The sequence below is a fragment of the Dermacentor andersoni genome, chromosome 4 (genome assembly GCF_023375885.2).
Source record: "Dermacentor andersoni chromosome 4, qqDerAnde1_hic_scaffold, whole genome shotgun sequence".
NCBI classification, from domain to species: domain Eukaryota; kingdom Metazoa; phylum Arthropoda; class Arachnida; order Ixodida; family Ixodidae; genus Dermacentor; species Dermacentor andersoni.
Genome location: NC_092817.1, coordinates 170,378,940 through 170,405,229, shown reverse-complemented (window position 1 = coordinate 170,405,229; position 26,290 = coordinate 170,378,940). Strand labels below are relative to the sequence as shown.

At 44.9% G+C, this 26,290-nt stretch overlaps 1 protein-coding gene across 2 annotated transcripts in view; it reads right to left on the bottom strand.

Moving 5' to 3' along the window:
* Gnptab (N-acetylglucosamine-1-phosphate transferase subunits alpha and beta) overlaps positions 1–24,533 on the bottom strand; it is a 110,971-nt gene extending 86,438 nt beyond the window's left edge. For both annotated transcript variants that reach the window (XM_072287971.1, XM_050185183.3), the window contains exons 1-8: positions 24,273–24,533; positions 23,988–24,073; positions 23,737–23,856; positions 15,897–16,078; positions 6,280–6,482; positions 5,074–5,217; positions 4,901–4,942; positions 2,223–2,354 (exon numbers count right to left, since the gene is read on the bottom strand). In XM_072287971.1, the coding sequence (XP_072144072.1) occupies positions 2,223–2,354; positions 4,901–4,942; positions 5,074–5,217; positions 6,280–6,482; positions 15,897–16,078; positions 23,737–23,856; positions 23,988–24,073; positions 24,273–24,401 (1,038 nt within the window). In that variant the 5' untranslated portion in view covers positions 24,402–24,533. The remainder of the gene's footprint in view (positions 1–2,222; positions 2,355–4,900; positions 4,943–5,073; positions 5,218–6,279; positions 6,483–15,896; positions 16,079–23,736; positions 23,857–23,987; positions 24,074–24,272) is intronic.
* Between the last annotated feature and the right edge of the window lie 1,757 nt (positions 24,534–26,290).

Genomic DNA, 26,290 nt, shown 5'->3' with positions numbered 1-26,290 from the left:
ATGCACTGTCATTCCACTTACTTTGCTAACAAAACATCGTTTTATGCATTGAAGCATGAAAGTAACTGGAACACCAATGCATTTACAATGCATTTATCTGCAAAGTTCGGAAATTAATATCTCAGAACTGGTGTCATCCTGAGAAGTCGTTCCAAGTGTAACCGCCTTCAAACTGCCTGGCTAGAATTTGTAAATTGCAATATGTGCCATAAGATCATGCCATAAGTCAAAAACTTAATTAGTGAATTTTAGTTCATTAGTCGATTTTGCATTTCAATTTTTTTTGCAAGTAGTGTCCGTCTCTTCGAGCAGACTAGCTCATGGACTAGAATTGTGCTATCTGCCACAGGCAATTCTAAAAAAATTTTGAAAGTGTTCACTGAAACACCTGGTATTTGAATGTTTCACACACGGGTGTTTACCATTAATCAGGGCAAGTTTACTGATAGGGCGTACAAGCGAGCGCTAAAATGTATAACGAAATTGCTGAGCTACAGACTGAACAGACTGTACGATTTTTTTATGCAGCTGAGAGCATGCCTTTATTTCCTAACTGCCCCAGAAGTCGAGCACCAGTTCTAGTGATCTTTAGTTTTATTAAAGGGGCCCTGAACCACCTCTCAAGCTTGGTGAAAAAACATAGTCTGCGGGTAGCATACGCTGTTGTGAACATCTCAGCCAAGTTCTGCAGTGGTACGCGGCCCGTGGAGCTCGCAAGTGTAGCGCGAAGTCGCCTTTTTCTCAAACGCTCTCGTTTCAAAAACCCCATGCTCCTCACTCTTTTCTGTGTGCTTTATTTCGTCATAAATCACACTCCAATACGCGGCTGCTACTGGTCGCTGCGCTCGACTACACCGCGGCCGCCGCGAGGTACCGCCACGAGTCCAGTGGCTAAGCGCACTGCGGCTCTCTGAGGACAGCCACGGTTGGCTTACGTTTAGCGTGACATAGGCACCAAATTGAAAATTTGAACTGCGCGCCACGGTGACATCTCCGCCATAGCCTTCGCAGTGCAAGGCATTGGAGGAGGAAGGGGAGCACAGCTGAGGCCGTGTTTGATTGCCGATAACTCCACCTCTGTTGAAAGCATTGAAGTACTTCTTGCGGCAAAATGTCTTTCTCCGCTTCGATAAAAAGTGGTTCAGGGCCCCTTTAAAGTGGAAAGTTGGGCGAGTTGGTACACATTCATAATGGGAACAGCACAAACAAGATGACGACGGAGTGAAAGGACACAGGACGAGCGCTGACTCACAACTACGTTTACTGAAACACACATCAGGTATATAAGCAACACAAGCAATCACATGGTCAATCGAGGAACGCACAACCAGGCCACGTGTATACTGGGCATTTCCATACCGGGACATAATTCCATGGCAGGAAGCACAAACCGGAAACACCCTGCTGCCTCTCACATCACACTGCAGCGTCTCTCTCTGCCTACTCGGCAAATGCGTCGTAGCCTTCCCCCCCACCCCCCTATTTGCTTGAGCCCTGGTAGCATGTCATCAAATGCTGTGACAGCAGCACTTGATGCCATGTTTTCGTCACACTGGTATTGGCATTTGCATCAAATCTAAGTGAAGCAAATCCAAATACAGTTGGATTTCTTCTATCCATTTGCACTGAATTCAGCTTTAAAAAATTATGGGGCTTTACGTGCCAAAACCACTTTCTGATTATGAGGCACGCCATAGTGGAGGACTCCGGAAATTTAGACCGCCTGGGGTTCTTTAACGTGCACCTAAACCTAAGTACACAGGTGTTTTCGCATTTCGCCCCCATCAGAATTCAACTTTGAATGGCCTGCATGAAAGGTCTGCATGAAATGCTTCTTTGCATCTTCTTTCTGATGCAATAAACTTGGTCGACCTGAACAAGTCTACACAAACTGCCAAGCCTTAAAAGAAAACTGAGGTTATTCTGATGTAGCTGTTACGCAACATTTGTGGAGACAAAAGAAAAGAAAGGCTCTAAAAAGTTTGCATGCTATAAGGTGGATCCCGTCTTCAAATAACAATTGCCATCTGTCTTGCTTGTAACTCTGCGCTCACTACTTTCCTGTCAAGAATTCTATGTGATGCTGATAACGCACATGCCATTCGTGACCTGGAAGTACATAACAGGCGCACAGCATCAAAGAAAGGAAAGGCATGCAGTATAGTTAACGACAAGGCAAGCTTTAGAAAGTGCAAGCTTTTTCGAGTATGTGGCATGCGTACCTCGTGGGTGACTACAGCCACTCGAGGGCAGTCCAAATTGAGCCAAGAGGGGATCTGGCCATTGGTGACAATGTAGACCTTGCGCACCCAAGGGGCAAACCGCTCCAGGGACCGCAACGAGTACTTGAGTTCCTGAAGGGTGGAAAAAGTAACTCTTGACACGAGCAGTTTGCAGCACAGGAAGAAGTGAAGGCACAGCCGTCACCTTGCTCCTGAACAAATGTCAGACTATGCTAATTGGGGTATTTTCAGTTCAGGAGCTGCCATTTTTGCCCTGAACTAGGACACATGACCGGCACCAGGATGTAGTCATTGTTTGCTTTTTATTAAATAAGAACAGAAAAATAAAGTAAGGGAATTTCTGCTGACCACACTGTAACTAATTGTCTAGCATTGCAGGCGAACAGGAGAGAGAGAGAAAAACCTTAATGGCAGAAAAGTGGAGAGGTCGGCCTGAGTAAAGCATCTCTTTCATGCTACTCCATGCTGCGAAAGGGGTTTGGAGGAAAAACAGAGATAAGATGTGAAGAGGAAGGAGGGTGATATGATGAAGACCATGATGAGAGCTCCACAATACATTCCTTCTGTGCAAAGCATACGTACACGCCTCACAATGCACGTACCTCCGCAGGCAGAGATTGAGACTGCTGCAGCATAGACAGGAGACCATCTATAGTGCACATAATTTTTGCAGCCATTCGTGCCACTGGCGCATTGAAAGCCAGAGAGTAGCAGCTTCAGAGCATCGATTATTTGCCCACAGCATGGCCTTGACGACAGAGTCCGACGGGGATGCCTCAGCGCACTGCCGTTGTTCGTGCTGACATTCCAAAGTAAGTGTGACACTTAAATGGGGAGTATAGAATGAAAGAATAGGGAGCGAGGATAGCACAGAAGATAGAAAAGAAAGAGATATGCTAGTCAACACTTGTCAGCACTGCATTTTTATCGCTGAGCTGACAAATGTTAAGTGGAGCAGCCATGAATTTTGCCTCAGGTTTACAGGAATCATGATAAAATGCAAGAACATGCAGGACATACATGAAGAAAGAAAAATAAAAAAGCTCACAAATACCACCAATAACATTAAAAGTATGTACATGTAGGCCTAAAACTAAAGGGGTATAACAGGAAAAAGAAAAAGTTACAGTAAGCAAATTTTAATATGTGATGATGTTTTCCTTTCTCATGATTGCTGTTTGAGCATGAAAATAAATTGTTCAATAAGTCACATTCAGACATTGCAGTAAGGACTCGAAAACTTTACATCTTAAAAATGTATATGCAGAAAAACAGTGCTTTATTAAAACGTAGACTAAAAGCACATAGTGTAAACTAGGCAAGACCGCATGATGCTGGTATACTCACGGACAACTTTTCTTGGCTATGAAGCGAAGGCTATGGAAACTAAGCGCGCCTTTTTCACCGCTGCTGGAAATAGTCCTACAGTTTTGTTCATGTTTTCTTACATGGGAAATAGAAAACAATATTCTTTTTGTTTTTTACAGCATCTAATTTGAAACAATATGTAACATTCACCAGTGAACTATTGGTACTGTATTCTTAGTTTTCTCTTTCGAGTTTTCGCACACCTGAAACCAGCACACGTTTTGCACATTGATCAAACACAAAATGGCGCCCATGTCTTCTGGTGAATGTTTGTCGCTTGCTGTCCCACCAATCAATTCCCCTGAGAGGTTGTTGACCAACTTTAGCAACAAAAGACTGTTGAAGCAAAAAGAAAGTGTTTAGAGCGTCTGCATGGAAACCAAGCTAAGCCATCTGGAAATCACAACCATCGGCATGTACAAACGAGCGAGAGAGGTTACTGCTACACCGGCTTTACCGATGCCAGCGTCGGTTGCGCGTCCAAGTACTAACTGACGCCATTCAGCTGCTTCGGAGCTCCGACGCAGGCTGCGATGTTCGCTGTTCAGAACTTGGTACATATCGGATGTGAAGAAACATTGTTCATGGCGAGTTAATCGTATCTGCCTTTACTAAAGTAAAGAGGATGTGTGAGGTTCGCGAAGCCGAAACCGGCGTCTAGTGCACCCGGACTACATTGCGGACGAATACAGTCATGTGCAGAAGCTCCGCCCCTGTAGCTTTAGCTTCATAGCCAAGAAAAGTTGTCCGCAAGTATAGTACAGCTTGCTTTGCACACTACACAACGTCAGCTTATTAAGCATTATTTTATTTCAAAATGCATGTTGCACGACTACTGCTCAAAGTAGGTAGTGTCAGGGAACAAGCAGTTCTGGTTTTTAATAACTAAGAATGAGAAGAGAACTTTAATGGCAAAAAGGTGGACATCAATGGCAAACGATCCATTGTTCCTTCGTGTTAAATAGTGCCATGAAAGGGCTACGCATTGACACAGAAAGTAAAACAGTGCCATCCGCATGTAACTAAAATAAAAACTGATACTAACACAAATGCACACTTTACAACCACCTAATAACTCCAAGTGACCATATTTTGCTTTAAAAGAAGTGTGACAAAAAAAAACATAATAAAGCTGGAGACATTACCCACACAAGCAACCAAACATAAACACACAGTAGGAAACACAAGCACATTACAAATAAAATAAAATTGGGACAGCTTGCTGCTTCAACTGCAAAACAAAACTGCTTAAAGAACTTTCTCATGAAGATAATGTTTTTAACACTCACGTCATTATCAGCAAACCGGCTGGCCACAAGGTCTTCATTTTCCTGCACAAATGGAGTTAGGCTTAATCACTTAAGTGTGCTTCATCATTTCATGTATGTGCAAGATAACAAGATCAAAAGCACATGGACAAACATGGCGTCATGTCAATCTGACAGAGAAAATCACTACTCACTGATAAGGGATCAATGACTAGGGAGACCCGGCTGATTGTGACTAAGCGTGCCTTGAGCGACACATTCACTTTGGACAGGGTCTCAGTGGCTGACTTCCCTGAAGTTACCACCAGGGCCAGGCTTTCTTCTTCGTACATGTACACCTGTTCCAATGGAAAAGACCATTCAACGCTAAATAGTTTTCCACGAAAAGTATACACAATGAAGCCAGTAAAGTACTAAATGGTTGACAGTGACTAATCACTATGGCCATAAGATACCATGAGATAAATACCAGACCAACTGCATTTTCATTTGACTGCAAGCATCATTTTCTATGTGACTCTGACAACATATGATTTCAAGGAGGATGCCCAAGCATGAAGTACTGACCCTGAAGAATGCCAAAGTGTGCATTGATGTAATATAAACGGCATGTTATGAAACACCTTCTTGCATCTTCATGTCAGTGCATAAAGATGCGACCTTCATTTTTTTTCACAGATACAAGTGCATTTATGCATTTTTACACACTTTTCAAACCTTGTAACTCCTTCCGCATCATGAACGAGTCAAGTTTGTCCACGCATATTTGGCAAAATCGATGAATGACATGCTAAGCTTATCAACAATGCTATTCATTCTATTGCAGTTTTCATTTGCTCATTGGCAATGCGCTTCACTTTCTTGTATAGTGTATAGCATCTAACTTTTGAAATTAAAGGGTTCAAATTTTGTTATAATAAATGCTTAAAAATATTGTCTACACTCATTTTTGTAAAGTGTTGTGCAATAAAGAATGTGACAATTTTTGGTCAGATTTTAGGAAATTATCATAGCACAAAAAGGCTTAAAATGGAAACAAATGAAATTTGCACCAATCAGCACATTCAACTATTTCGAGCATTTACTTTTAACTGCTAACTGCCCAAAATTTTCTTGCATGAAAATAAAATAATATTAATATTTAAAGATCTTCGTGTGAGGAGGGAGGAAATGGTGTTTAAAATGAAAACACATTGAATCCCGCACAAGCTTTACCTCCACAGCCATAAAAGAAGAAATACGTATAAATTCCTCAACATTCACACGTAAAATCAGGTCATTGAGCCCGTTTACAGCATAGAAGAGCCAACAAAATCTCTAAAGCAAATTTACTCATGGGTGAACAACACTCCACAATTCGAGTACCTGGCCTCAACTTGGGTGACTTCTATATGAATTACCTTCACAACGCCGTCCTGCAACGCATAAGATAACTTCTCGGTCACATCGTGGGCGCTCACTCCAGACGAGATCCCCGACACCATGAGCATGTCGTCCAGAGGGATAGTGTTACTAGCTGCTGTGTCAGCTGTCACAAAGGTCACGCTGACTGAGGCATTCCTTTCAGACGCGAGGGTGTGACCAATTGAAGCAACCTGCTTGGCTGTAACAGAGTCGAAGGCACCTTAAGTCAGTGAGCTGCAATTTAACCCCACATATCTCAAATCTTGCTCATATTCATGATAATTTATTCAAAAGGGTTGCTTAAGGCAGGAACAAAGTTAAATTAAATTGACAGCTTTGTGATTTAGAACAACAAATGTGCCACTTATACCAAAAACAGAGCTTAAGTAAAAAAATTGGCCACCAAGACAGATCTTTGGTGCCACCACGTTAAAAGCATGCAACCAGCTCCCCTTAAAATAAATTGCTCAAGTCACAATTCTAATACAGTTGACTTCCACTAAAGATCAAGCTTGGCAAGACTGACGAAATTTATTGAATTGTTGGGCAGGACAAATTAAACAAGATGCAGAAAAATGCCAAAACACACAGCTAATTCATATGCCAGTATTTGCCCCATTCTAACACGCCCCAGAATCAAATGCACACCAGCTTTCTATGGGTCCAAAGCATAAATCTAATGTGCCCCCAATTTTTTAGCAGGACAAATTGGCAAGCGTCTAATAGATCGTTTCACAATGAAGGCTGATTTCTTAATGTCAGCTTTTCTGCAATACAACAGTGTTATATGGTAAAACATGCAAATGCCACAAACATGGTTTTGATTAGATTGCATCACACAGGCAATTTATGGCCACATTTTCGAAAAAAGGCATCATAGGAGTCAGGCACGTGCATGTTGACTTGTCAAGTTCGAATTATCGGGCGATCGCCAATCTTAGAATGGAAATAATTAAAGTTCGAGCCCATAGAAATGCATGGGCAGCTGCTGGGACCTTCGCTTGGTTTTAAATTACCTTTTTAATGACAGCACGTATAAAATACCCGAAATTCTTTTTGTCTATGTATTTGTGCAAAACGTGTGGAGAACAGGAATAATTAACGAAAAGAAAAAGTGTTTTGCAGAAGCTTTCTCAGCAATAGAGAGAAACATCAGAAAGAAAACTGGAAGTGGGGATCCACCCCAAGCCACATATGGCTTCTTTTGGAATTTGTACAGATAGCTCTCGTCATACGTATACCATACGTGTACATTACATTTGCTTTACATCACGTGTCTGACACTCCTGGAGCTGGATATCTTGAATCGGTCTGTCTTCTCTGAGCGTGTCTTCAAAACAATGCAAGTTGCTGCCAAACTTCTTCCTCCTCGTCCTGCGTTCATGCTCTGAACCAACAAACGGTGCTCGTAGCCTCTCACTCCAGTGTGGGCCAAAAATGGTTAGCCAGAAACTTTGTACTCAATACCGAAACTCAGCAAGAAAAAAAAATTTTTCTGGTACAGTCAAACCCGGCTATATCGAACTCGCAAAAAAACGCCTATCAGTTCGATATAGAGCATAATTCGATATAAGCCTGCTAAATAATTGGATGTCATAAAAGCACATACCATTTATAAAATCACTTTATTGACGAAACTACCTTAGTTTCGCATAAGTTAGTCCTGCATTTTCTTCTGCTTGGGCAATTTCGCTGCCTGCGACGCACGCACTTCCCCACGTTGTCTAAGGAGTCCGAGCAGCTGAGGCCGCAACCTTCCGCATTCGCGCAGAAGCACCGGACTAATGCGAGTGCACCAATCACTTCGGAGGATGTGGGCAAAGGACCGTAGTTGCTTTCCTCAACGTGCCTACTTTCATTTGTGCTCGGTACGATGTCGGCGATGTAGTCTTCGTTTCGGGATCTACCGTCGTCGCGACACCATCATCTGCACTCACAAACTCGTCCACCGTTGATTCGAATGTCCCGGAAATTTTGACAGCTCGCTCCAAACTTCGGCAACACCGGCAACGGCTTCGTCGCATTCATCAGAATTTACAGTCATCACCGAGCACGCGGAAACCGGCACGTATGACGAACGCCTCGTACACGGCCGTGCGTACGCGTCGGGCGCCATGGGCACCGGGTTGCGAGTCTGGCCACTTTAGCCCTAATCGTGCTGAGAGTGCTCCTCGGAATCTTGCACGCTACGGGGATATCGCGTTCGACGCGATTTATGATTTCGATCTTCACGACGAAAGGCGAATTCTGCCGCTTCATCACGGCAACACTGCGGGAGAAGGCCCACAAGGCGCAAACACGATAAACCCACGGAGGAAGGAAACTAAGGAGAGGCCCTACCCCCTCCGCGCGCTAGGAGAAAAGTGTGGCGGAAATGACGTAGTAGGGTCTCATTTTTTTGCTGCTTTTTTGGTTTTTTTTGTTGTATGGCCACGCCTTTTGGGCCACAATGGCGGCGTTGTTATGGTTTTGAGCGCTCACACGTGTTGCTCTGGTAGGTTTCGGGCCGTGGCAAAGGCGCTGAGTGGGCGGGTTTGCGTTAGTCACCGTGTCTTGTTGCGCTGTGTTACCTGCACCGTGCTCTGCCAGATGTTGCGCGAGCGCGCGCGACACCACGCGCAACGCGGCGTGGTTTCGCGAAAGATGTAAACAAGAGAGGAGGGTGGCCCAAAAGGCGGAGCATCGCCATGAGCAACGCCAAATTCCGGCTTCACTTTTGCTTCACAAAGAGTGACGTCAGGGCTTCTCCTTAGTTTCCTTCCTCCGTGCGATAAACCAGAGAAGCAGCCAGACAACTCGCACTTTCGCCATCTTGCACGTAGAGCGCACAAGAACCTCTGATTGGCTGTCTGAGCAAGCGCTGTAGGCGGGCCAGGATCATTTTTTGCTGGGGAGTGTCGATAGATAGTGATCTAAAGAAAGGAAGGACGCTTGATTCTGCAACCCGTGAGGGAGCACGGCGAAGCGTCGTCAGGGGAGAGGGAGTGGGAAGTGAAAGATGATAGAGAAAGAGGGAGGATAATAGACTTCACTATGCGCGACAGGGGGAGTGTCGACGGCTCGCCCGAACAGCCCGAGGCAGCGCGGTCACGGTAGGGAGAGCGGTTGGATGGAGCCGCGCCGCCGGGTTTCCCCGATCCCGCGAGGGAAAGCCAACTTCTGGGGGCACTTTTCCGCCGCTTGACGTTCGATATATCGGGAGTCACTGCAATATTTGTTCGATGTAAGCGTAATTTTTGCTATATATACTCATTGTAACTATACCGTGACCAGAAATTGTTCGATATATAGAATAATTCGATGTAAACGGGTTCGATATAGTCGGGTTCGACTGTATGTTGCCTGCAGAGCAGCACTCGTAAATGAAGGAAATAACCAAAAAATCTAATTAACCAGAGTCAAAATAATGGAATTAGATTGTAATAACAGAAAGCAAATGACACTGTATTTCGATATGAAAGAAAAGAAATGCAGATCCCATGCACTGGTAATCACTGTAAACTATGCTTTGGTGAGCCAGCAAGACGAAACACAGGATAATGATATGAAACTCAGGAGTGGTTTTTCATCGCACCTCGCCCAACAGGTTTTCATGACCAATGCACCTTGCAATTGCCCCTAACCACTATGGCAGGCCTTGTAGACACAAACATGACAAAGCACCATGACTAGCCAGACAGACCATCTAGACCTGCAGAGGCCACAAACAAAGCTTTACTAAGCACGGATTCCAATCTACAGCCACTTTTGTAGCACTAAAATTGTATAATTGGGGTTCAGCAGATGTGGTTGCGAACACAAGAGTTTCCAACAAAACTTACTAGGGGGAACTTTGACGCTCGTGTCTATGGGAGCTGCAAGCATGGCAGTTCTCCCGGCATGGAAATTATGGTTAGTACATGGAGTTCCCTAAACTTCATCCTTGTGCCTTCAAATGACCTCGCGACTTTGCAAGCTGTTCATTTTCAACAATATATTGCATTACAAATGCAACTATATTCAATAACTCTGCATGCACGCAGTCTTTTTTGCCTTCAGAATTCGGAAACAGGGCTATTTTTACCTACACATTGTGCAGTTTCATGTAGACGACTGCAGTGCGAGGCAGAGGCTATGACGTCTTGTGCTGCACTTGGCTGATTGGATTGTAGCCAATCAGAGCGGAATGCATGTAGTCTTCTCCATTAGCAGACAAAAAGTGCCCGACTTCGCATATCGCTTCACACCCACTGGCTGCGTATATGGCCTTGAATGAACACTAAAAGCCAGTCTAGAAGTTTCCTTTCAGCAACAAATTTAGACAAACTGGAGCTAAATACATTGCGAATGCGCAGAGCACGAAGACAACTTCGCGATGCTTATAACACAGCGTAGAATTTGAAACAGCTAATCTCTATAGGCACCCCCTCCCCCCATACGAAAGTAAGATACATAATTTTATCTGCTTGAAGGATAACGTCACCTTCCTATGTGACACATGGTCACATCAGGACCACAGCGAACCTTCACTGCTGTCGCCATGTGTTACAGTAGAACCTCATTCATGCACTCAGGAAAAAAAATGCATCAAGAAGCGTACCATATTTACTTGAATGTAACGTGACCATGATTTTAACGCAAGGTTCGACTTTCCAGTCAAGCGAAATAAAAAAAAACGCAAATGTAACACGAGATGAAAGGAAAAAGAAATGGCACCTTTGTTCAAGAAATCACAATTAACAAACAAGTTATCTTGGGCAATCGTTTTATGACATAGGATCACTTTCGAAAAATTTTGCGTGACTCTTCACCAAAAGCGTCTCTGAGAAGTGTTTTTGGCATTGTGCAAGCTTGCTATCAGTGCCAAGAGTGCTGTCAGCCGTATACTTTGAGGGGTACTGGGATGAGCCAAGCCTCACCAAAGCGAAACTATCTCGGAAAGTGATTGCCCAAGAATCACATCATCTCCGAGCTTGTTTGAGATTAAGTACTTCTTAAGAGGCCGCAAAACCATTTCATCCGAGGACACTACTAGACCACTATGAGGCCCACAGAGCCCTTCGGGCCAGCTTCAGATATAAGGAGGGCCTTTTGTTGGTCTTGCCATCTGTGAATCATTGAATCGTTCGCGTCGAGCCGCTAAGTCACGGTAGAGTTTCCCACCCTCTCGGTCGTCAAAATTGCTCACCTCTCGAAGCAGGCATCATACCGAATGCACTAGGTTGCCATAACATCACGAATAAACGTAGTTGAAGCGCGAAAGGCCACAGAGTGCTGCAGCACTGTAACAGTTACACCAGCCACAGGCACAACGAAAATAGTGTCGATTCCAAAAACAAATTTTCACTTCGATCGACTTCTTTACAGATTAGAATTGAACATACAGGTTGCTAACATAATGATAAAGACCCCAAGATTTAGGATATTTGCTTTAAAATGATCAGTTTTGTCGTTATTTGAATGTAACACGAGCGTCGAGCTCATGCAACGAAAATCATGAAAAAGACTCGTGTTACAATCGAGTAAATACGGTACCAACAGGGAAAAAGTATGATCCCAAGTCACTAAGAAAAATTGGCAGACACAGCTGTAGCTGATATCTATGTAATGCGAAGTATTGCGAGGACCACTGCAACACAAGACGCCAAAGCAGGCCAAGCTGGCAGGACCCGAGTGCGGCCCGAGACACAACTTGTAATTTCTGCGGCTTTGGCAAAATTACGTTCACGCTCCTCGAATTTGTAGTGGGTCATCAGCTTCCTAGAGTGGGATATTTTGGCAGGAAGTTTTAACATGCCTACTCGGCGAGAATCATTGCTGCATAAGACGCCGACTTGCGTCGAGCTGCCAAGCTGTCTGACCCGATATGCGCTTTGTTGGTTTCCTATGCGTGGTGTTTTAAGATGGCAACGGGAAACCAGAACAATATGGAGCTGGCAGGCAACACCGGAATATGATGCCACCGGAGAGACACGTGACACTCACTTCGTGCAGTCTGCCGCAGGAAACTGCAGCGTGTTTTGGGTTATCAGCTATTAAAAACGTGCAATAGGCTTCCAACGCCACATACTGCGAAACACACGTACGGTGAAGATGCTTATCACAATAGGGTTGGCAGCGATGGCTGCGGATGGCTGTGTTCTCGATCACATGTGCCTCGTACCATTTACCTATTGTTCAAATGGGATCTAGCAGCCAGAAAATGTATCATTTTGGAAAAGTCGCACACCATTAGTATTATACGATCGCAGTTTGGAGATGTAGTGAATGTTGGTGCCGAAAGATTGTTTTTTCTAGGAAGGTATAAACCAGTAAAAAAGAAGTTTTATCAGCTCATTTCTAGTGTTCTCAGCTACAAATGTTGGTGCCAGGAAATCATAACAAGCGGGATCATATCAACAAGGTTCTACTGTATACCCACAGCACCAACAGTAGCAGACAAACTGATGCCTCGCGTTTGCAAGAGCTGCCTGTTTGTCCATTATCTGCTACCTAGACTATCTACACTACCTATACTCATCGAAAATGTATGGCGAAAAGTGTAGTTTACATGCTACACTTCGGCAGTGAAAAAATGGCTTTGTGTAGGTGGGCACTGCTACACTTTCCCAGCACCAATTAAAAACTATGGTGATTTCCTGCACTCGTGCAGCCAGTGTAGGCAAAAAAAAAGAAAAAAATTTGCCCAAATAAGATAAAGTGCAGTAAATAAAGCCGCAAAATCATTTCAGGGCACAAGAACGATGATCAGAAAAATCCAAAGCGCATTGCAATGCTTGGCGCATTTTGATTTGTCTTCACTAAGGCACAGTTAGAGTGCAGGATAAAGCTGGCATGGACAAGGAACGCGCACATAACACAGGCTTTCGAGAGTGAGAGCATGGTTGATGTGGTGTCTTGGCGATGCCCTCCCCCCTGAAGCAACACAACACCTGGTGCACCAACGTAGAAGCAGGTGTGCCCTTTCATTCGCACTGATCCATCAAGGCCCACTCGCGAAGTGGTGTCGCAGCCAATGGCACTTTAGGTGCCGATTCCCTGCTACAGAGTACAGACGCCGGCTTTTTCACTCAATGAGCCATGTGACACTTTCGCATCAAAACTTCCTAAAGATATCTCTTCACGCACCTCCTCTAGCACTACAGGGGCTACTCGATAAGTAAAAAAAGATATGATATTCAAGGGTTTTAGGAGCCAGAACCACGATCTGATTATGAGGCATGCCACAGCGGGGAGGCATCGGAATTATTTTGACCACCTAGGATTCTTCAATGTGCACCCTGTGCATAGTATGTGGGCGTCCTTGCGTTCCACACCCAACGGAATGTGGCCGCTGTGGCCGGGATTGAACCCGCACTCTCGAGCCTCGCAGCGCAATGCCATAGCCAATGTGCTACTGTGGCGGGTTGCTCAATAGGTGAGAGGACACTAGTCTTCACTTTGCAGTACTATACAAATACAGTCGATCCAGGATATATCAACCTCGAACGGATTTGTGAAATGGTTTGATGTACAAATCAATAGTCTGAAATATTGAATACTATGTCTATCTGAAGCTTATCTCAAACCCCCGCACATCTCGCACAGTTTCCACAGACAACCAAAAGAGGGAATTTACTGGTTTCCTTCTCCATGGCTGTGTCGAAAGCCCAAAAGTAAAATTATTTGCTCTACACTAATGCTGGGAGTAGCTTGTGCCATGGAATGATCTTTGAAATACTGATCGCAACGCTAACCCTTAAATCCCACACTGAGACCACGGTGCGCTCCTTGCAAGTCGATATCTTGCACATTTTTATTCAGGATAACACAGAAATGTACACAGTACGGAAGTAAAACAGCACGTATAGATGTGTCACATGCCACTCTTGGGCTCTTGAACTGCGAAATGCACGTGCATGTGTCCAGTCGCGTGCCTGTTACAATATGCCACTTACGTGGCCGATCACCGCGCATCGGCAACAAGTTTGCCAGCCAGGCTGTTGTGTCAGTTTTCATTTTCAGAACTGACTGTGTGCTCTCCCTTCCTGTTAGAAGCAGTTGTCATGATGTCTCATGGCTATCATCTGCCCATCTCTTCCTGTGTGCCGCTCGGGGCTCCAGCGCCCCGCAGCCCATTCATTCTCTGCCCTTCCCCTGTGGCCACTGCATTGGTGACTGCCGACACTAGACAGATGCTGTTAGATTAGAAAGGGGCTCTCTCAGCTTGCAGAACACCCGCGTCCATTCCCACTCACATGTAGTACTGCAAGCATGAAAGCAGCGCGCTTAGTGTGGACTGTGGTCCCACGAATCGCACAGCATTGAGTCTTGCAAACAGCTGCTGCAATGGTCTTTCTGTGAAGTGCGGATGCGGTGCTTTTGTTAACTACAAACTGTAGTGTAAAAGCATGCCCAAGTCGGTGTTGCGGCCGGATTTGTTTTGGCCGCTTGCGGAACCACAAAGTACAATTCATGGGAAGCCGTAGTCTATAGGAACCTAAACCTGGTGGCACAGACACCTCCAGTTTGGTATCTCATGCCCAGAGCCACTCAGTGGAAAGATTGAGTCCCATCAACGTTTCTTGTAGGATGTGTATTGGACTGGAGAGCCTTTCATGTTCTTGAAGTACAGTGACTATCTGCCCTTGCCGACAACGAATGGGCACACATTGCACGAGCCATCCACATGCGCAGCGAGCAAAGCTGAGACATGGACCCTGCAGATTCAATGTCTTGTTTGATGGCGTCAGCCAAAACAGTATCCTTTCGAATTTGTAGGCAATAAATATTTCCAACGGCATGAAGAGTGATCGCGTACCTTTTAGGAGACGCACACTTGCAGCATTATGGCGCAGCGGAGTATTTGATACACAAAATGCGGCAGCGAATGAGAGTTCAATACATGCGCGGCACAGTGCTATATTTTCACATGCGATTTCTAAGGGAATCTAAGAACTGTTCAACACAGCCAATAATTCAATATATCTGAGTTTAGTATATCTGGGATCGAATGTACATAGCAGCACTTTTTGAAGTAATCCATACCATGTCCTTTTCCAAAGTGACACTGTTTTCTCACAGCACTTGCTTGAGGTGCGTGTGCTGTCAGTGGGACATCCATAAACTTCAATGGTAAAGAGCTGCCATCCCTGTGTGCTGTTTCGTGGTAGCTTAAGTAATTCAGTTTTTCTCCCGATTACGTCTTCTTCTTTTTTTTCGTATTCTAACTTTTATGTTTTTGCCCATTTTGAGGTGTACTTGTGTGTGTCTTTCACGTGTAAGCTGATTTAGTGAATGATCTTTTATTTCTTTTGGCATTCTTTCGTAGAAAAGCTTCGGGTGATAGCTCTAGCTCTTCTCTTTTTTTTTGATAGCACACCTTTCAATGAGGTCATTTCATTCAATCACATACCGATGAACCTAATTTTCAACCTTGTCGCTATGCGAGCAAGTCTAACAAAGTCGCGCCTACGTTAAATGTGCATAACTCACAAGCAATCCAAGCCGCAAGAATGGACAAACTATAAATCAAGACGTTACAGTAGAAACAAGGAAGGCGTGACAATTTTTGTGCCTGCATTAGATGTGGCAAATTCGTGAGTGAATTAATGAATTAAAGCTTCGAAGAGCAATCGAGTTCCAAATGTTTTACCTGCGTCCACAGAGGAGTAGAGAAGGGCGACAAGCGAATGTGGCTCCTTGAGGTGGTGCGACAGCCGAAAGACCCGCTCCACCTCGCCATCTTGCACAGTTGGCAGCGAAGAGGCATTTGAGTCAAGCTTCAGAATAAGGATTGGAGACATGACGCACATCTTGAACGGGCACACTGCTGGGCTGCGGAGTGAACAGCGCAGGTACCAATCATCAGAGCCAATTAAAGAAATCTAATTATGCAGTTTAACGTCGTGAAACCACACACAAACTATGAAAGATGCCAGAGTGGGGGCCTGCAGATTAAATTAAACCTCCCCGAGTTCTTTAACACGTACCTAAATCTAAGTAAACAAGCCTTTTTGTATTCTGGCGCCATCGGAATGTGTATGCGGTGGCCTGGAATCGAATTTAGGACCTCGTGTTCAGCAGCAGAATGGCACAGCCAATGAGTTAATGCAGCAGACGATGATGATAATTTGTGGATATTAGTGGCACAGATATGGCCAAAGAGTGCCAAGAAAAAAGGTAATGAATGGATTGTCAATAGTAGAATGTGGTAAAATTTTAAAGTTGTGAATGGCAGATGTTACTTGGCTGTAGAGAGGCCTAAAAATTTATTGCTGTGATGTGCCTAAAATGTATAGGTATTAAAATAATGTCAATGACTAGTGATGTATGCTATGATCATAAAGGTTCTATTATAAAGGAATGATGTAGGAAATGTGTGAGTAACAGCAGCACTTGTACCTCACCGGTGGGCTCTTGAATGCAAGGGCTGGGAGGCACATGCTTCAGAAAAATGCTATCGCAGCAGCTGGCTCTAGTGAGAGGATGTGCCATGAATCCCTTGGGCTGATAACATGTAGAAATGTATCAACATCTCTCAAAGACTTTAAACCTAACTTACTGTCAAAAAGTGGCTAACATTGCTAGGTGGAGGGAAATGCGTTGTCTGTAAGCTGGGGCAAAGTACTCTTTTCTTTGAGCTTCTACTTCCTGACACTATCGCACGACGTGAAGGACCGTTAGATTTGCGTCACATTTATCACAGACACAAGGTTCCCCACTGGTCAACAGGTAGGAATGAGTGGCGTACGTGTGCCTTATTGCAAGACGGAAGAAAATAACCTCAGTTTGTCGTATTTTCATTACCAGTGCCCAATTTCCTACATTCGGCTTAATAATCTTGAGTTTATTGAGCGTGTCAGTGTCCAACATACCTTGCCAATTGCACCTCAGTTTCCTGCATTGGAAGGTCTTTAAATCTATGGCAGGGACAGCCATGGAAGAATTACTTGGCTTTGTAGTTACTGATGTGGCTATATGGTCGGCAAGCATATTACCCTCAATGCCTCTGTGACCAGGTACCAAGTATATCATATGTTTATGAGATGTGTACAAAGGGCAGAGGATAGAATAAAGTTCAGTAAAGACAGGGATTTCTTATCTTTTGTACAGACATTCACGCTTTGACGACACTTAATGAATCGGTAAATGCTATTCCCTTTCATAGTTTTATTTCCTTGATCTGTCTTACAGCCAACAATAGTGCATAGGCCTCCGCTGTAAGGATTCTTGTTTCCAAGTGCAGACCGCCGGATTCCGGGAAGGATGGGCCGACTGCAGCATAAGAAATGTCAGCACGCGACTTTCAAGCATCAATGTACAATTCCGGGGACGAGTACTTTGAATGACGCTCTGGGAAGTGCCTTTTTATGTGTATTGCTGGAGCATTCTTGATAACTTCTACAAAAGATGTGTCGCAACCAATCAGCTGCCGCAGCCACAGTGGTAATGGCTTGGCCGGAGCCATTGGAGGGTTTTCAAGGAGTGGGACAGCCATTGCTTCGCTGAGGTTCCTCACACGCAGCGAGAAAGGTTCTCTCACCATTGGACGATTGTGGAAAAGTGTGGCACAAGTCGTACATTTACGGTTTAGTTAGAAGGATGTTCAGGGTTAGAGTGTGCTTTCAGGAAATGCATGAAACTGGAGAACTATCTTTGCAGATGGAGAGACCACTCATTGGATTCTACATAGACTTTGTACCGGGCTAGTTCTGAAAGCTCCTGTCGCCAGGCAGATGCCTGGATGAATAGCAGATGAACGGAATCAAGCATGTTTAGGGCACTTGGTGTAGCAGACCGATACTACATCCCAGACAAGTAGTCTAAACACAATGGTATGAAACTATTGCGAAGATTCATTAAGCATTTTCTGCCACTGCCCCAATTTGGGTGCAAGAGAATTCTCAGTATGTTCATTGTTTTCAGACACTTGGCCTTGAGGTATTTGATGTGGGGGATGAAACTTGGTTTCGAATCGAGTATGACACCTAGGAATTTATCAGACTATGCTAATTGGAGTATTTTCAGTTCAGGAGCTGTGGTTTCTGCCCTGAACTAGGACACATGACCAATAGTAGGAGTAGTGATTGTTTGCCTTTTATTAAGTAAGAACAGAAAAATAAAGGAAGGGAATTTGTGCTGACCCCACTAACTAACCGTCTAGCGTTGCAGGTGAGCAGGAACAGGAGAAGAGATAGAGAGAGGAACCTTAGCGCAGAAAGGTGGAGAGGTCGGCCTGAGTGAAGCGTCTCTTTCCCGCTACTCCACAGTGGGAAGGGGGTTTGGAAGAAAAACGGACATAAGATGTGAAGAGGAAGGAGGGTGACATGATGAAGATCACTATGAGAGCTCCACAATATACTCTTTGTGTGCAAAGCACACGCGTACGCCTCACAATGCATGTATATCCGCAGTCAGAGATCAAGGCTGCTGGAGCGTAGACAGGAGACCGTTTATAGTGTGCACAATTTTCGCACCTGTCCGTGCCACTGGTGCATTGAAAACCAAAGAGTAGCAGCTGTAGAGCATCGATTATTTGCCCGCAGCATGGCCTTGATGACAGGGTCCGACAGGGATGCCTCGGCACACTGCCATTCGAGCCAACATTCTAAGACAAGTGTGACACACGAATAGGGAGAATAGGATAAAAGAACAGGGAGTGAGGATAGCAGAGAAGATAGAAAAGAGAGCGATATACAGGTTAGTCAACCCTTGTCAGCGTCACATTTTTAATCGCTGAGCTGGCAAGTGTTAACTGGAGCAGCCGTGCATTTTGCCTCAGGTTTACAGGAAGCATGACAAAATGCAAGAACATGCAGGACATGCATGAAGAAAGAAAAATAAAAAAGCTTGCAAATACTACCAATAAAGTTACAAGTACATACACGTGTGGCCTAAAACTAAGGAAATATAAACAGGAAAAAGAAAAATGAAAAAGATACGGTAAGCAAGTTTTAATATGTGACAATGTTTTCTTCTCTCACGATTACTGTGCGAGCATGAAAATAAATTGTTCAAGAAAGTCACATTCATACATTGCAGTAAGGACTTGAAAATTTCTCGTTTTAGAAACGTATATGCAGAAAGATGGTGCACTATTAAAACAGAAACTAAAAACACATAGTGTCAACTAGTTAAGGCCACATGATGCTGGTAGTACAGCCTGTATTTGCACCTTATGTAGCGTTGACAGAGATGTAGAAAGCATTAAACAACATGTACCAAAACTAAAATGAAATTGGTGAGGTAAACAGCTGAGACAACTTTGAATGACACCTGCAGTGGAAGCACTTTGCAAACATGCCTCCATTAGTTGTTGGCATTACACATTGGCAACTTGCACTTGCAAAAAAATCCACAACAGATGAAGGAACACAAAGTACATCATATGCATACCTTACACTAACAATGCAAAAGATATGACTTGGCATTCACTATATTAAAAAAAAAAAGCTGTTTAGGAAAGGCAGTCTCATCCCGTAAAACCAGTTGCATTATAATTTTACTGCAAACAGCGGTTAGAACCTAGGAAGCAATTTTTGAATCACCAGCAAAAGTGACCATATTAAAGTGTGACCGAGTAAGACAGGTGTTATCAATTTTACATAGCAACGCCATGTGATTATCATTTTGTTGTAAGCAAAGTATTGGACAGTGCACATGTGTCGAGCAACGTACACAGATTTTGCTGACAGTGTTTGCAAAAGATATTGTATGCATTCCGTGTTCCTTACAGAAATAACGAGTCTGTCTTCACTATGAACAGTGAAACTCATCAACGTTCTAGCACCTCAGAGCTGTGTTTACTAATGCAGAAAAGTTTCAAATGAAACTTCAGAAAGAAATACCACACCAGATACAATATTAAACAAATAGGTATCACCGCATAACGGGTAAGCACACAACAGTAACAAATACAAAACTGCAGCTTTCGCTCAACAGAACAGGGGGCAACTATCGCAAAGTAGCCCGCCGTGGTAGCGTAGCAGCTATACGCAACTTTCACGGTCTATAGGGGGCGCCACCTTAAATCCAACATGGCTCTCCGAGAGATTAAGAACTAGAGCAGTCGGCGCAGTGCTGCGGTCGTCTTGCTCAGTAAGATGTTGTTTCGTGTCGTCATGTTGAAATGTCTCTTCAATTTACATGCCCGCTGTCGTTAGCCTGCATAATGGCTCACATTAGGCAAGCAGAATGCAGGGTTCGAAGCCTTCCAGAAGGCGAGGAAGTCCTAAGCGCTGGTCATCTTGTGTGCTGCAGCATAAAAGCGTGCACATCGACGTCCGTGACCGTTGAAGGCCTTTGCATACAAACTTCGCGGCTTCGAAGCAAACCACACGAGCCGTGGTTTCAGTTTTACCGTGACGGTGTTATTAAAAGTGACCGTGCTTTCTATTCGCTATTCTATTAATTTGACCTCTTTGAACGGGTGCCATGAGCTTTTATTGGCCTCGAGCTCCACCACTGGAAAAGCTGGCGCCACTGTCGGCGTGACGTGCTAGGAGGGATCACGTGGACATAGCGGCCGCGTCGGCTGCTTCGGGCGCGCCGAAGCGAGCTGAAAACGAGTTTAAATTCCCTCGTACGCTGCGGTCCTCATTCAGTGGCGAAATTTTCCCGCTTCGAGTGTCTCCTTTACAACGCTTGAAAGCACTACAATAGGTAGTGGCTGCCTTTGAAGGCGCGCAACATGGTAGGCTACTGCTCGGTGCCGCAGGGCCGGACGCACGTAACGGAGGCTGGTGTCAGCCTTATTCACACGTAGCCGCAGGACAAGAAGCTGCGTGAAGCTTGGCTGGCGAAACATAAAACCGGCAAACAGTCATCGGCTACAACTCGGGTATGCAGCAAGCACAGATGCGAGGAAGATTTCTGCTACGGCGCCCGGTCTGCGATGTTCTGAAAACGCGCACTGAGACGCTCGCCCGAGTCCGCTGCTCGACTAATGTCGTGACGGTTTGGTCTATGAACTTGTCGATGCTATAGATACTGGCAAGTTCAGTGGAGTGGAAAGGCAGCGGTAAGAAGCACATTTAAGGAAAGCATGGCATATGGTCATGTTTGTGTTATGAATTAATGCGCTAAATTACAAAAAAGGAGCAGCGGGAAATTGCACGCTGAGAACACCGATAAACATACAGTGCGACGCAACTCGAGAAATACTATTGAAAGGTCAAAGAATTTAGAAGAAAAAAAAGATTGAATCATCGCGACGGCACATCACAGTCCCCGTAGGCGTCGAAGTCTCTACAATGAAATTATTTTTGAACAGCTGTGATAGCGCCCACGCAACAATGGTTGCTTGTATACTGTCAAATGCTCATATTCTGCTGCCTAAATCTCATGGCACGGTGCGAAAACGCGCGCGCGGTGAAAACGAAACAGTGCGCGGACAAGCATGCAGACGCGCAGTCGGTCGCTGCGAATCTGCGCGATCGCTGCATTGAGGCTTCGTTCTATTACACTCCATTTAGTTATACAAACACTATAAGAACATATTTCACATAGTTTGCTCTCAGCGTTTACCTACCTTTCACGCAAGAAGCCGGTTCGGGAGACTCCATCGCGGCGACCGCGCGCAGTGGCGTTCACTGTACGTATTTGGTAAAGAAATAGCGTCTGTAAACGATTGTGTGCTTTCAGTTTGTCCAAGATTATTATTTAGACAGTAATAAACTTCTCTCGTTTCGAAAGTACTTACAGAAATGTCCGGAAGAGCTCGCGCATGGTGTTTTCAGTGAGCGCTGACAGCAAAACCTATGAGGAGCGCGCCACGTGATCCCTCATAATACGCCAGCGAGGCGCTTCCGATAGATGGCGACTCCGTAACTCCTCGCCGCCAATACGGTGTAGTGCTCTCGGCAAGTTGTTACTTAGACCGCTTGAATAAGCCGCCGTCTCGAGAATAAAAAACCTTCCTGGTGTTGCGCGACCGAAGTCTTTTATATCGACGGCGTGAAAAGCAGTCCTAAAGCAGCGTTTTGTGTGCGCAAATTTCATGTCTAATTATCCCTGCCTGTGTTCACAAAGCTGTGATGAATACGAGAAGTAAACAAAAAACCATATCTGACCGCTTTTGCGAGCTAATACGATAACCGTTCACCCTTGTAATTTAGTTATTGCGCTTTATGCGTGCTGTGCAAGCTACAGTATTGCGGTAGTTTTACAGCCTGAGTGAGTCCTACCGCGTCTTGCCTATAGACAGATCAAGCGATACATAGCCCATATTTACCGGTCCGTGGCAATGCTCGCTTCATTCTTCCAGTTATCTTTATAAAATAATATACACACAGATCAGCTGAGGGTTCGCTACGCCAACACTGCACAGTAGTTTAATGTTTGTTGGACTAGGATTTGTTACCTTATGAGTGCAGTCATGCGTGCCTGTGCACACGTTGCAGCCGCGCATCGAAGTGGCAGACGAGGTACGAATTCCAGGTCCCTCTATGCCTGCATCGCTTTGCTTCGATGTACAAATGTGAAACTCACCTCTCTGTTCGAAAATGGTGGAATGTCAAGCCGGCGTTGCAGAGCACGAATGCATGAACGAGAAAAAGAAATTTTGAAGCAGGTACAAGGCTTCGCGGAGAATGTTTGCGCTCCAACGTAGCCGCAAAGGCATGAGTGGCAAGAACGCAAGCATCAATCATCCTACAACACATTTGAGTTAAGATTGCGCATTATTTCTTTCCCAGCACGTAATACAGTGCTATGCCTGCGTCTTTATGGAGATGCGTCTATTTGCGATTTCAAGTGCTCGGAATCGTCACTCATCTGTCGTATTCCAAAAAAAGTCCTCTGGCATGAAGTGCGCACTGCAAACCTTCATCGCTTCTGTGAAAGCTTTGCCGATCCGCAGCTTAATAATCAATTTCTTCCTCATGGACGCAGCCGGTGGGAACGAGTCAAGGCTCACATCACCTACCGCATAACTACCGCTCAGCACCCATTGTGGCACGCAGCAAATACGGTTGCTTGTATGTTTGCTCATTCTGGGCATGTTAAGTGTCCTTCAGGATCCCACGGGAGCTTTGAATGCATTAGAACATCAACCAAAAGTGAAGGGAAAGCGTAGACAACAAACACCAATACGCTACGTGAACGGGTGGCAGCCAACTGCGAGTATAATCTTTCGTTTGTTTCTGGCCGCCGCCGCAAGACGGCGCCACCGTACGTGAAAGTTACGAATCGTGTTGAGTTGCTAAGCACGAGGTCGCGGGATCAAATCAATGCTGCGGCGGCCGCGTTTAGATGCGGGTGAAATGCAAGAACGCCTGTGCCCCGTGCAGTGGGGTACACGTTAAAGATCCCCTGGAGGTCAAAATTAATTCGGAGTCCCCCAGTACGGCGTGCCTCATAATCAAATCGTGGTTTGGCACGCAAAACCCCAAAATTCAACTATCGCGAAGTTAGGTAGCATGAACTCTTTCCGCTAATAATTCACTACACTTAAGTTTTAATGCACGTCCTTGAGTATTCCTGCGCATGCTTACCTCGACTTATTGGCCTCTAGCATGAGTTGTTTCCTGATGAGGGACAGATTCCTCACTAGCTCTGGGTCCGTGCCGTTCACCCAGGTGTAGACAGCGTCGATCGGCATGTCTTGACACAGCCTGCGATGTCGGACATTTGAAAAAAAAAATTACACAGCTACCCACTGCATGCCAATGGGCAAACAGAGGCTGCTGACCCGCTCGAACGTCAACACGTTCACAAAATGGAACAAAAATGACGCGACACTAACCTGTCTTGGTAGTTCTCGCCGGCGATGTTGTCTCTGAATCTGTCGAAGACGGCAGCATACTTGGTCTTACTCCAATCAAACGCAACCTGTGGCAGAGAAAAACGTTGCGAAAATTCGATCCCTACGAGGCAGTTCCCTGGCATCACACCCAATCCGTTCGTTTATGCGTGACATCCGTAAACCGATACGTGCTACGGAGTCTCAGTGAGAGACGGCGTGCCGAAAACACGCCGGTTCGCAGGGCCCACGATCGCATGATTAGGAGGAAATTGTTTGGTGACTTACCTCGCAAAAATGTAAGGCTGAAACAGCAAAAACGGCGAAGGCGAGAAGCGAAACCACACAAAGACGCTTCTCCGACAAGACGTTGTAGGTTTGCCGTTGCAGCAGCTTGCAAAACACGTTTCGACGCATGGTTCTCGCCCGAATATGATCCTTTCCGGCTCTGCTCTTGTGCCTCAACGGGGCTTATCATTTTCTCGTGATAGCCGCTGGTTATCGGGTCGGATAGCTCGGCGGCGGAACGGCGTGGCGAAGCACATGCGATCCGCGCCGATCCAAACAAACCACGCGACGAGCGACGAATGCCGTCACGTGGTTATACAAACTGTTGATGATGATAATGAAATGGCGCGGAATGCGAAATTGTTATTCTTGCGATTCGCTGTTATTGAGAAACTTAAACGGCACAAGGTGAACATTTAAACAATTCGACCATTCAGTATACCTTCCCAAAAATAAAACTTAATGCTACGCAGATGTTCTGTGATAGTACACCTGCACACTGTCGGTTTAATCCTACAAGAACACGCTGAATGTGCTGTTTTGAGGCGAGCATAATTTATTCGGCGACGTACGCTGACAGCCACAAGGTTGATTTTGGCGGAGCGCTTCTGCCCTTTTGGCTGGCTAAATGCACGGGCGTGCATCGAGGGTCCCTCGATGAATTTGTATGAGGCCTGATGTAACGCTGGAATATCTGTATCTGTGAGTAAGTTCCGGGAACGAAAGACACATGCAGCATAGCGCGGCGCGACTTCATGTTTCTGCATCTATGAATACAAAACACTTTGCAAACAAGGCCGTATGTCGCAAAGAAGTAACGCCGGGAAGTATTGCCTGGGTTGTAGACAGGCGCCGTGAAGCAGTAGGTCGTGTCCTGAGGTGTGACCATGTGGTGCGTGTATGTATTGAGAGGCTGATGCTTGTGTACCCAGTTAAACCTCACAAACTGCTTCTTGCGCGTGAATTAACCATGCCGACATCACCTTAAATTTGAGTGGATGTTCTGCATTCGATCAGCGCAAAAGCAAAGTTCTCAGAGGTTTTCTTTCCTCCCCCCCCCCCCCCCTTTCGTATATGGAAGGGCTGATCTCATTATTTCTGCGAATTTCACGGCAAAGATGTCCAGAAGAAGTGAAGTACTTAACTGACAAAAAAAGGCTTAAAATGATGAAAAAGTAAATGCAAATTTTCAGCAAAATTATCAGAAGCGATAGGCTTCATCGGATAACACTTCAGTTAATCATTGTGTGCGTGTCATTTACCAAATGGTATAGCAGCGAAAGTTGAAGTGTCACTGTGCAAATGAAGAAACGCAATGTGTTTGTCTGTTGCACAGAGCCGTGTGATTTCTGTGTGTCAATTTAGCGCTTTGCACGTGCCTCTTCTTTTTGCGATCCGCTTAATTGCCTGACGCGTTATGATAAAATCGCACACCGTAAATATGCACAGTCTGCACAGCAAATAAAGTTGTTCCCTCTCTTTCTATCTGTACAATGCTGTTTTTACCACGAGGGATATTTGGAACATCGGAGACTGCCTTAAAAATTCGAACGCAGTGCAATGTTTTTTTTTTCTTACATGATAGTGCGCTTGGTCAAATGAATTGAAAGCCAGCGTTTCCAAAATTTGTCAATCGTCACCTAAGTTTGCCAATTAATCGGAGCACTTGAATGTATCACTTAATGATCAGAAGGATCTACCATAACGATTGAGTATGTTTGTACAAAATTGTCCAAATAGTTTCATGGTCGCTTTAAATTCCGTAAAAATATCTGGTCGATCAGACTGTATCAAGAGTCCATATAAGAAATTAGCATACAAAATTCCGAATGCGTGCCAAATATTTATTGCTTCAATATATTTTTCATTACCTATGCTAGAGAAGGAGAGAAATAAACGTTTATTTCTGAACTAGCTATGGAGAGTGAGAAAAAGAGAGATCTTCTCTGTGTGCCCTTAGGTGGGTGGCTTCCTCATTCCAGGAATCCGTGGGTTCTCGCTGCCACCCTGGCCCGGTC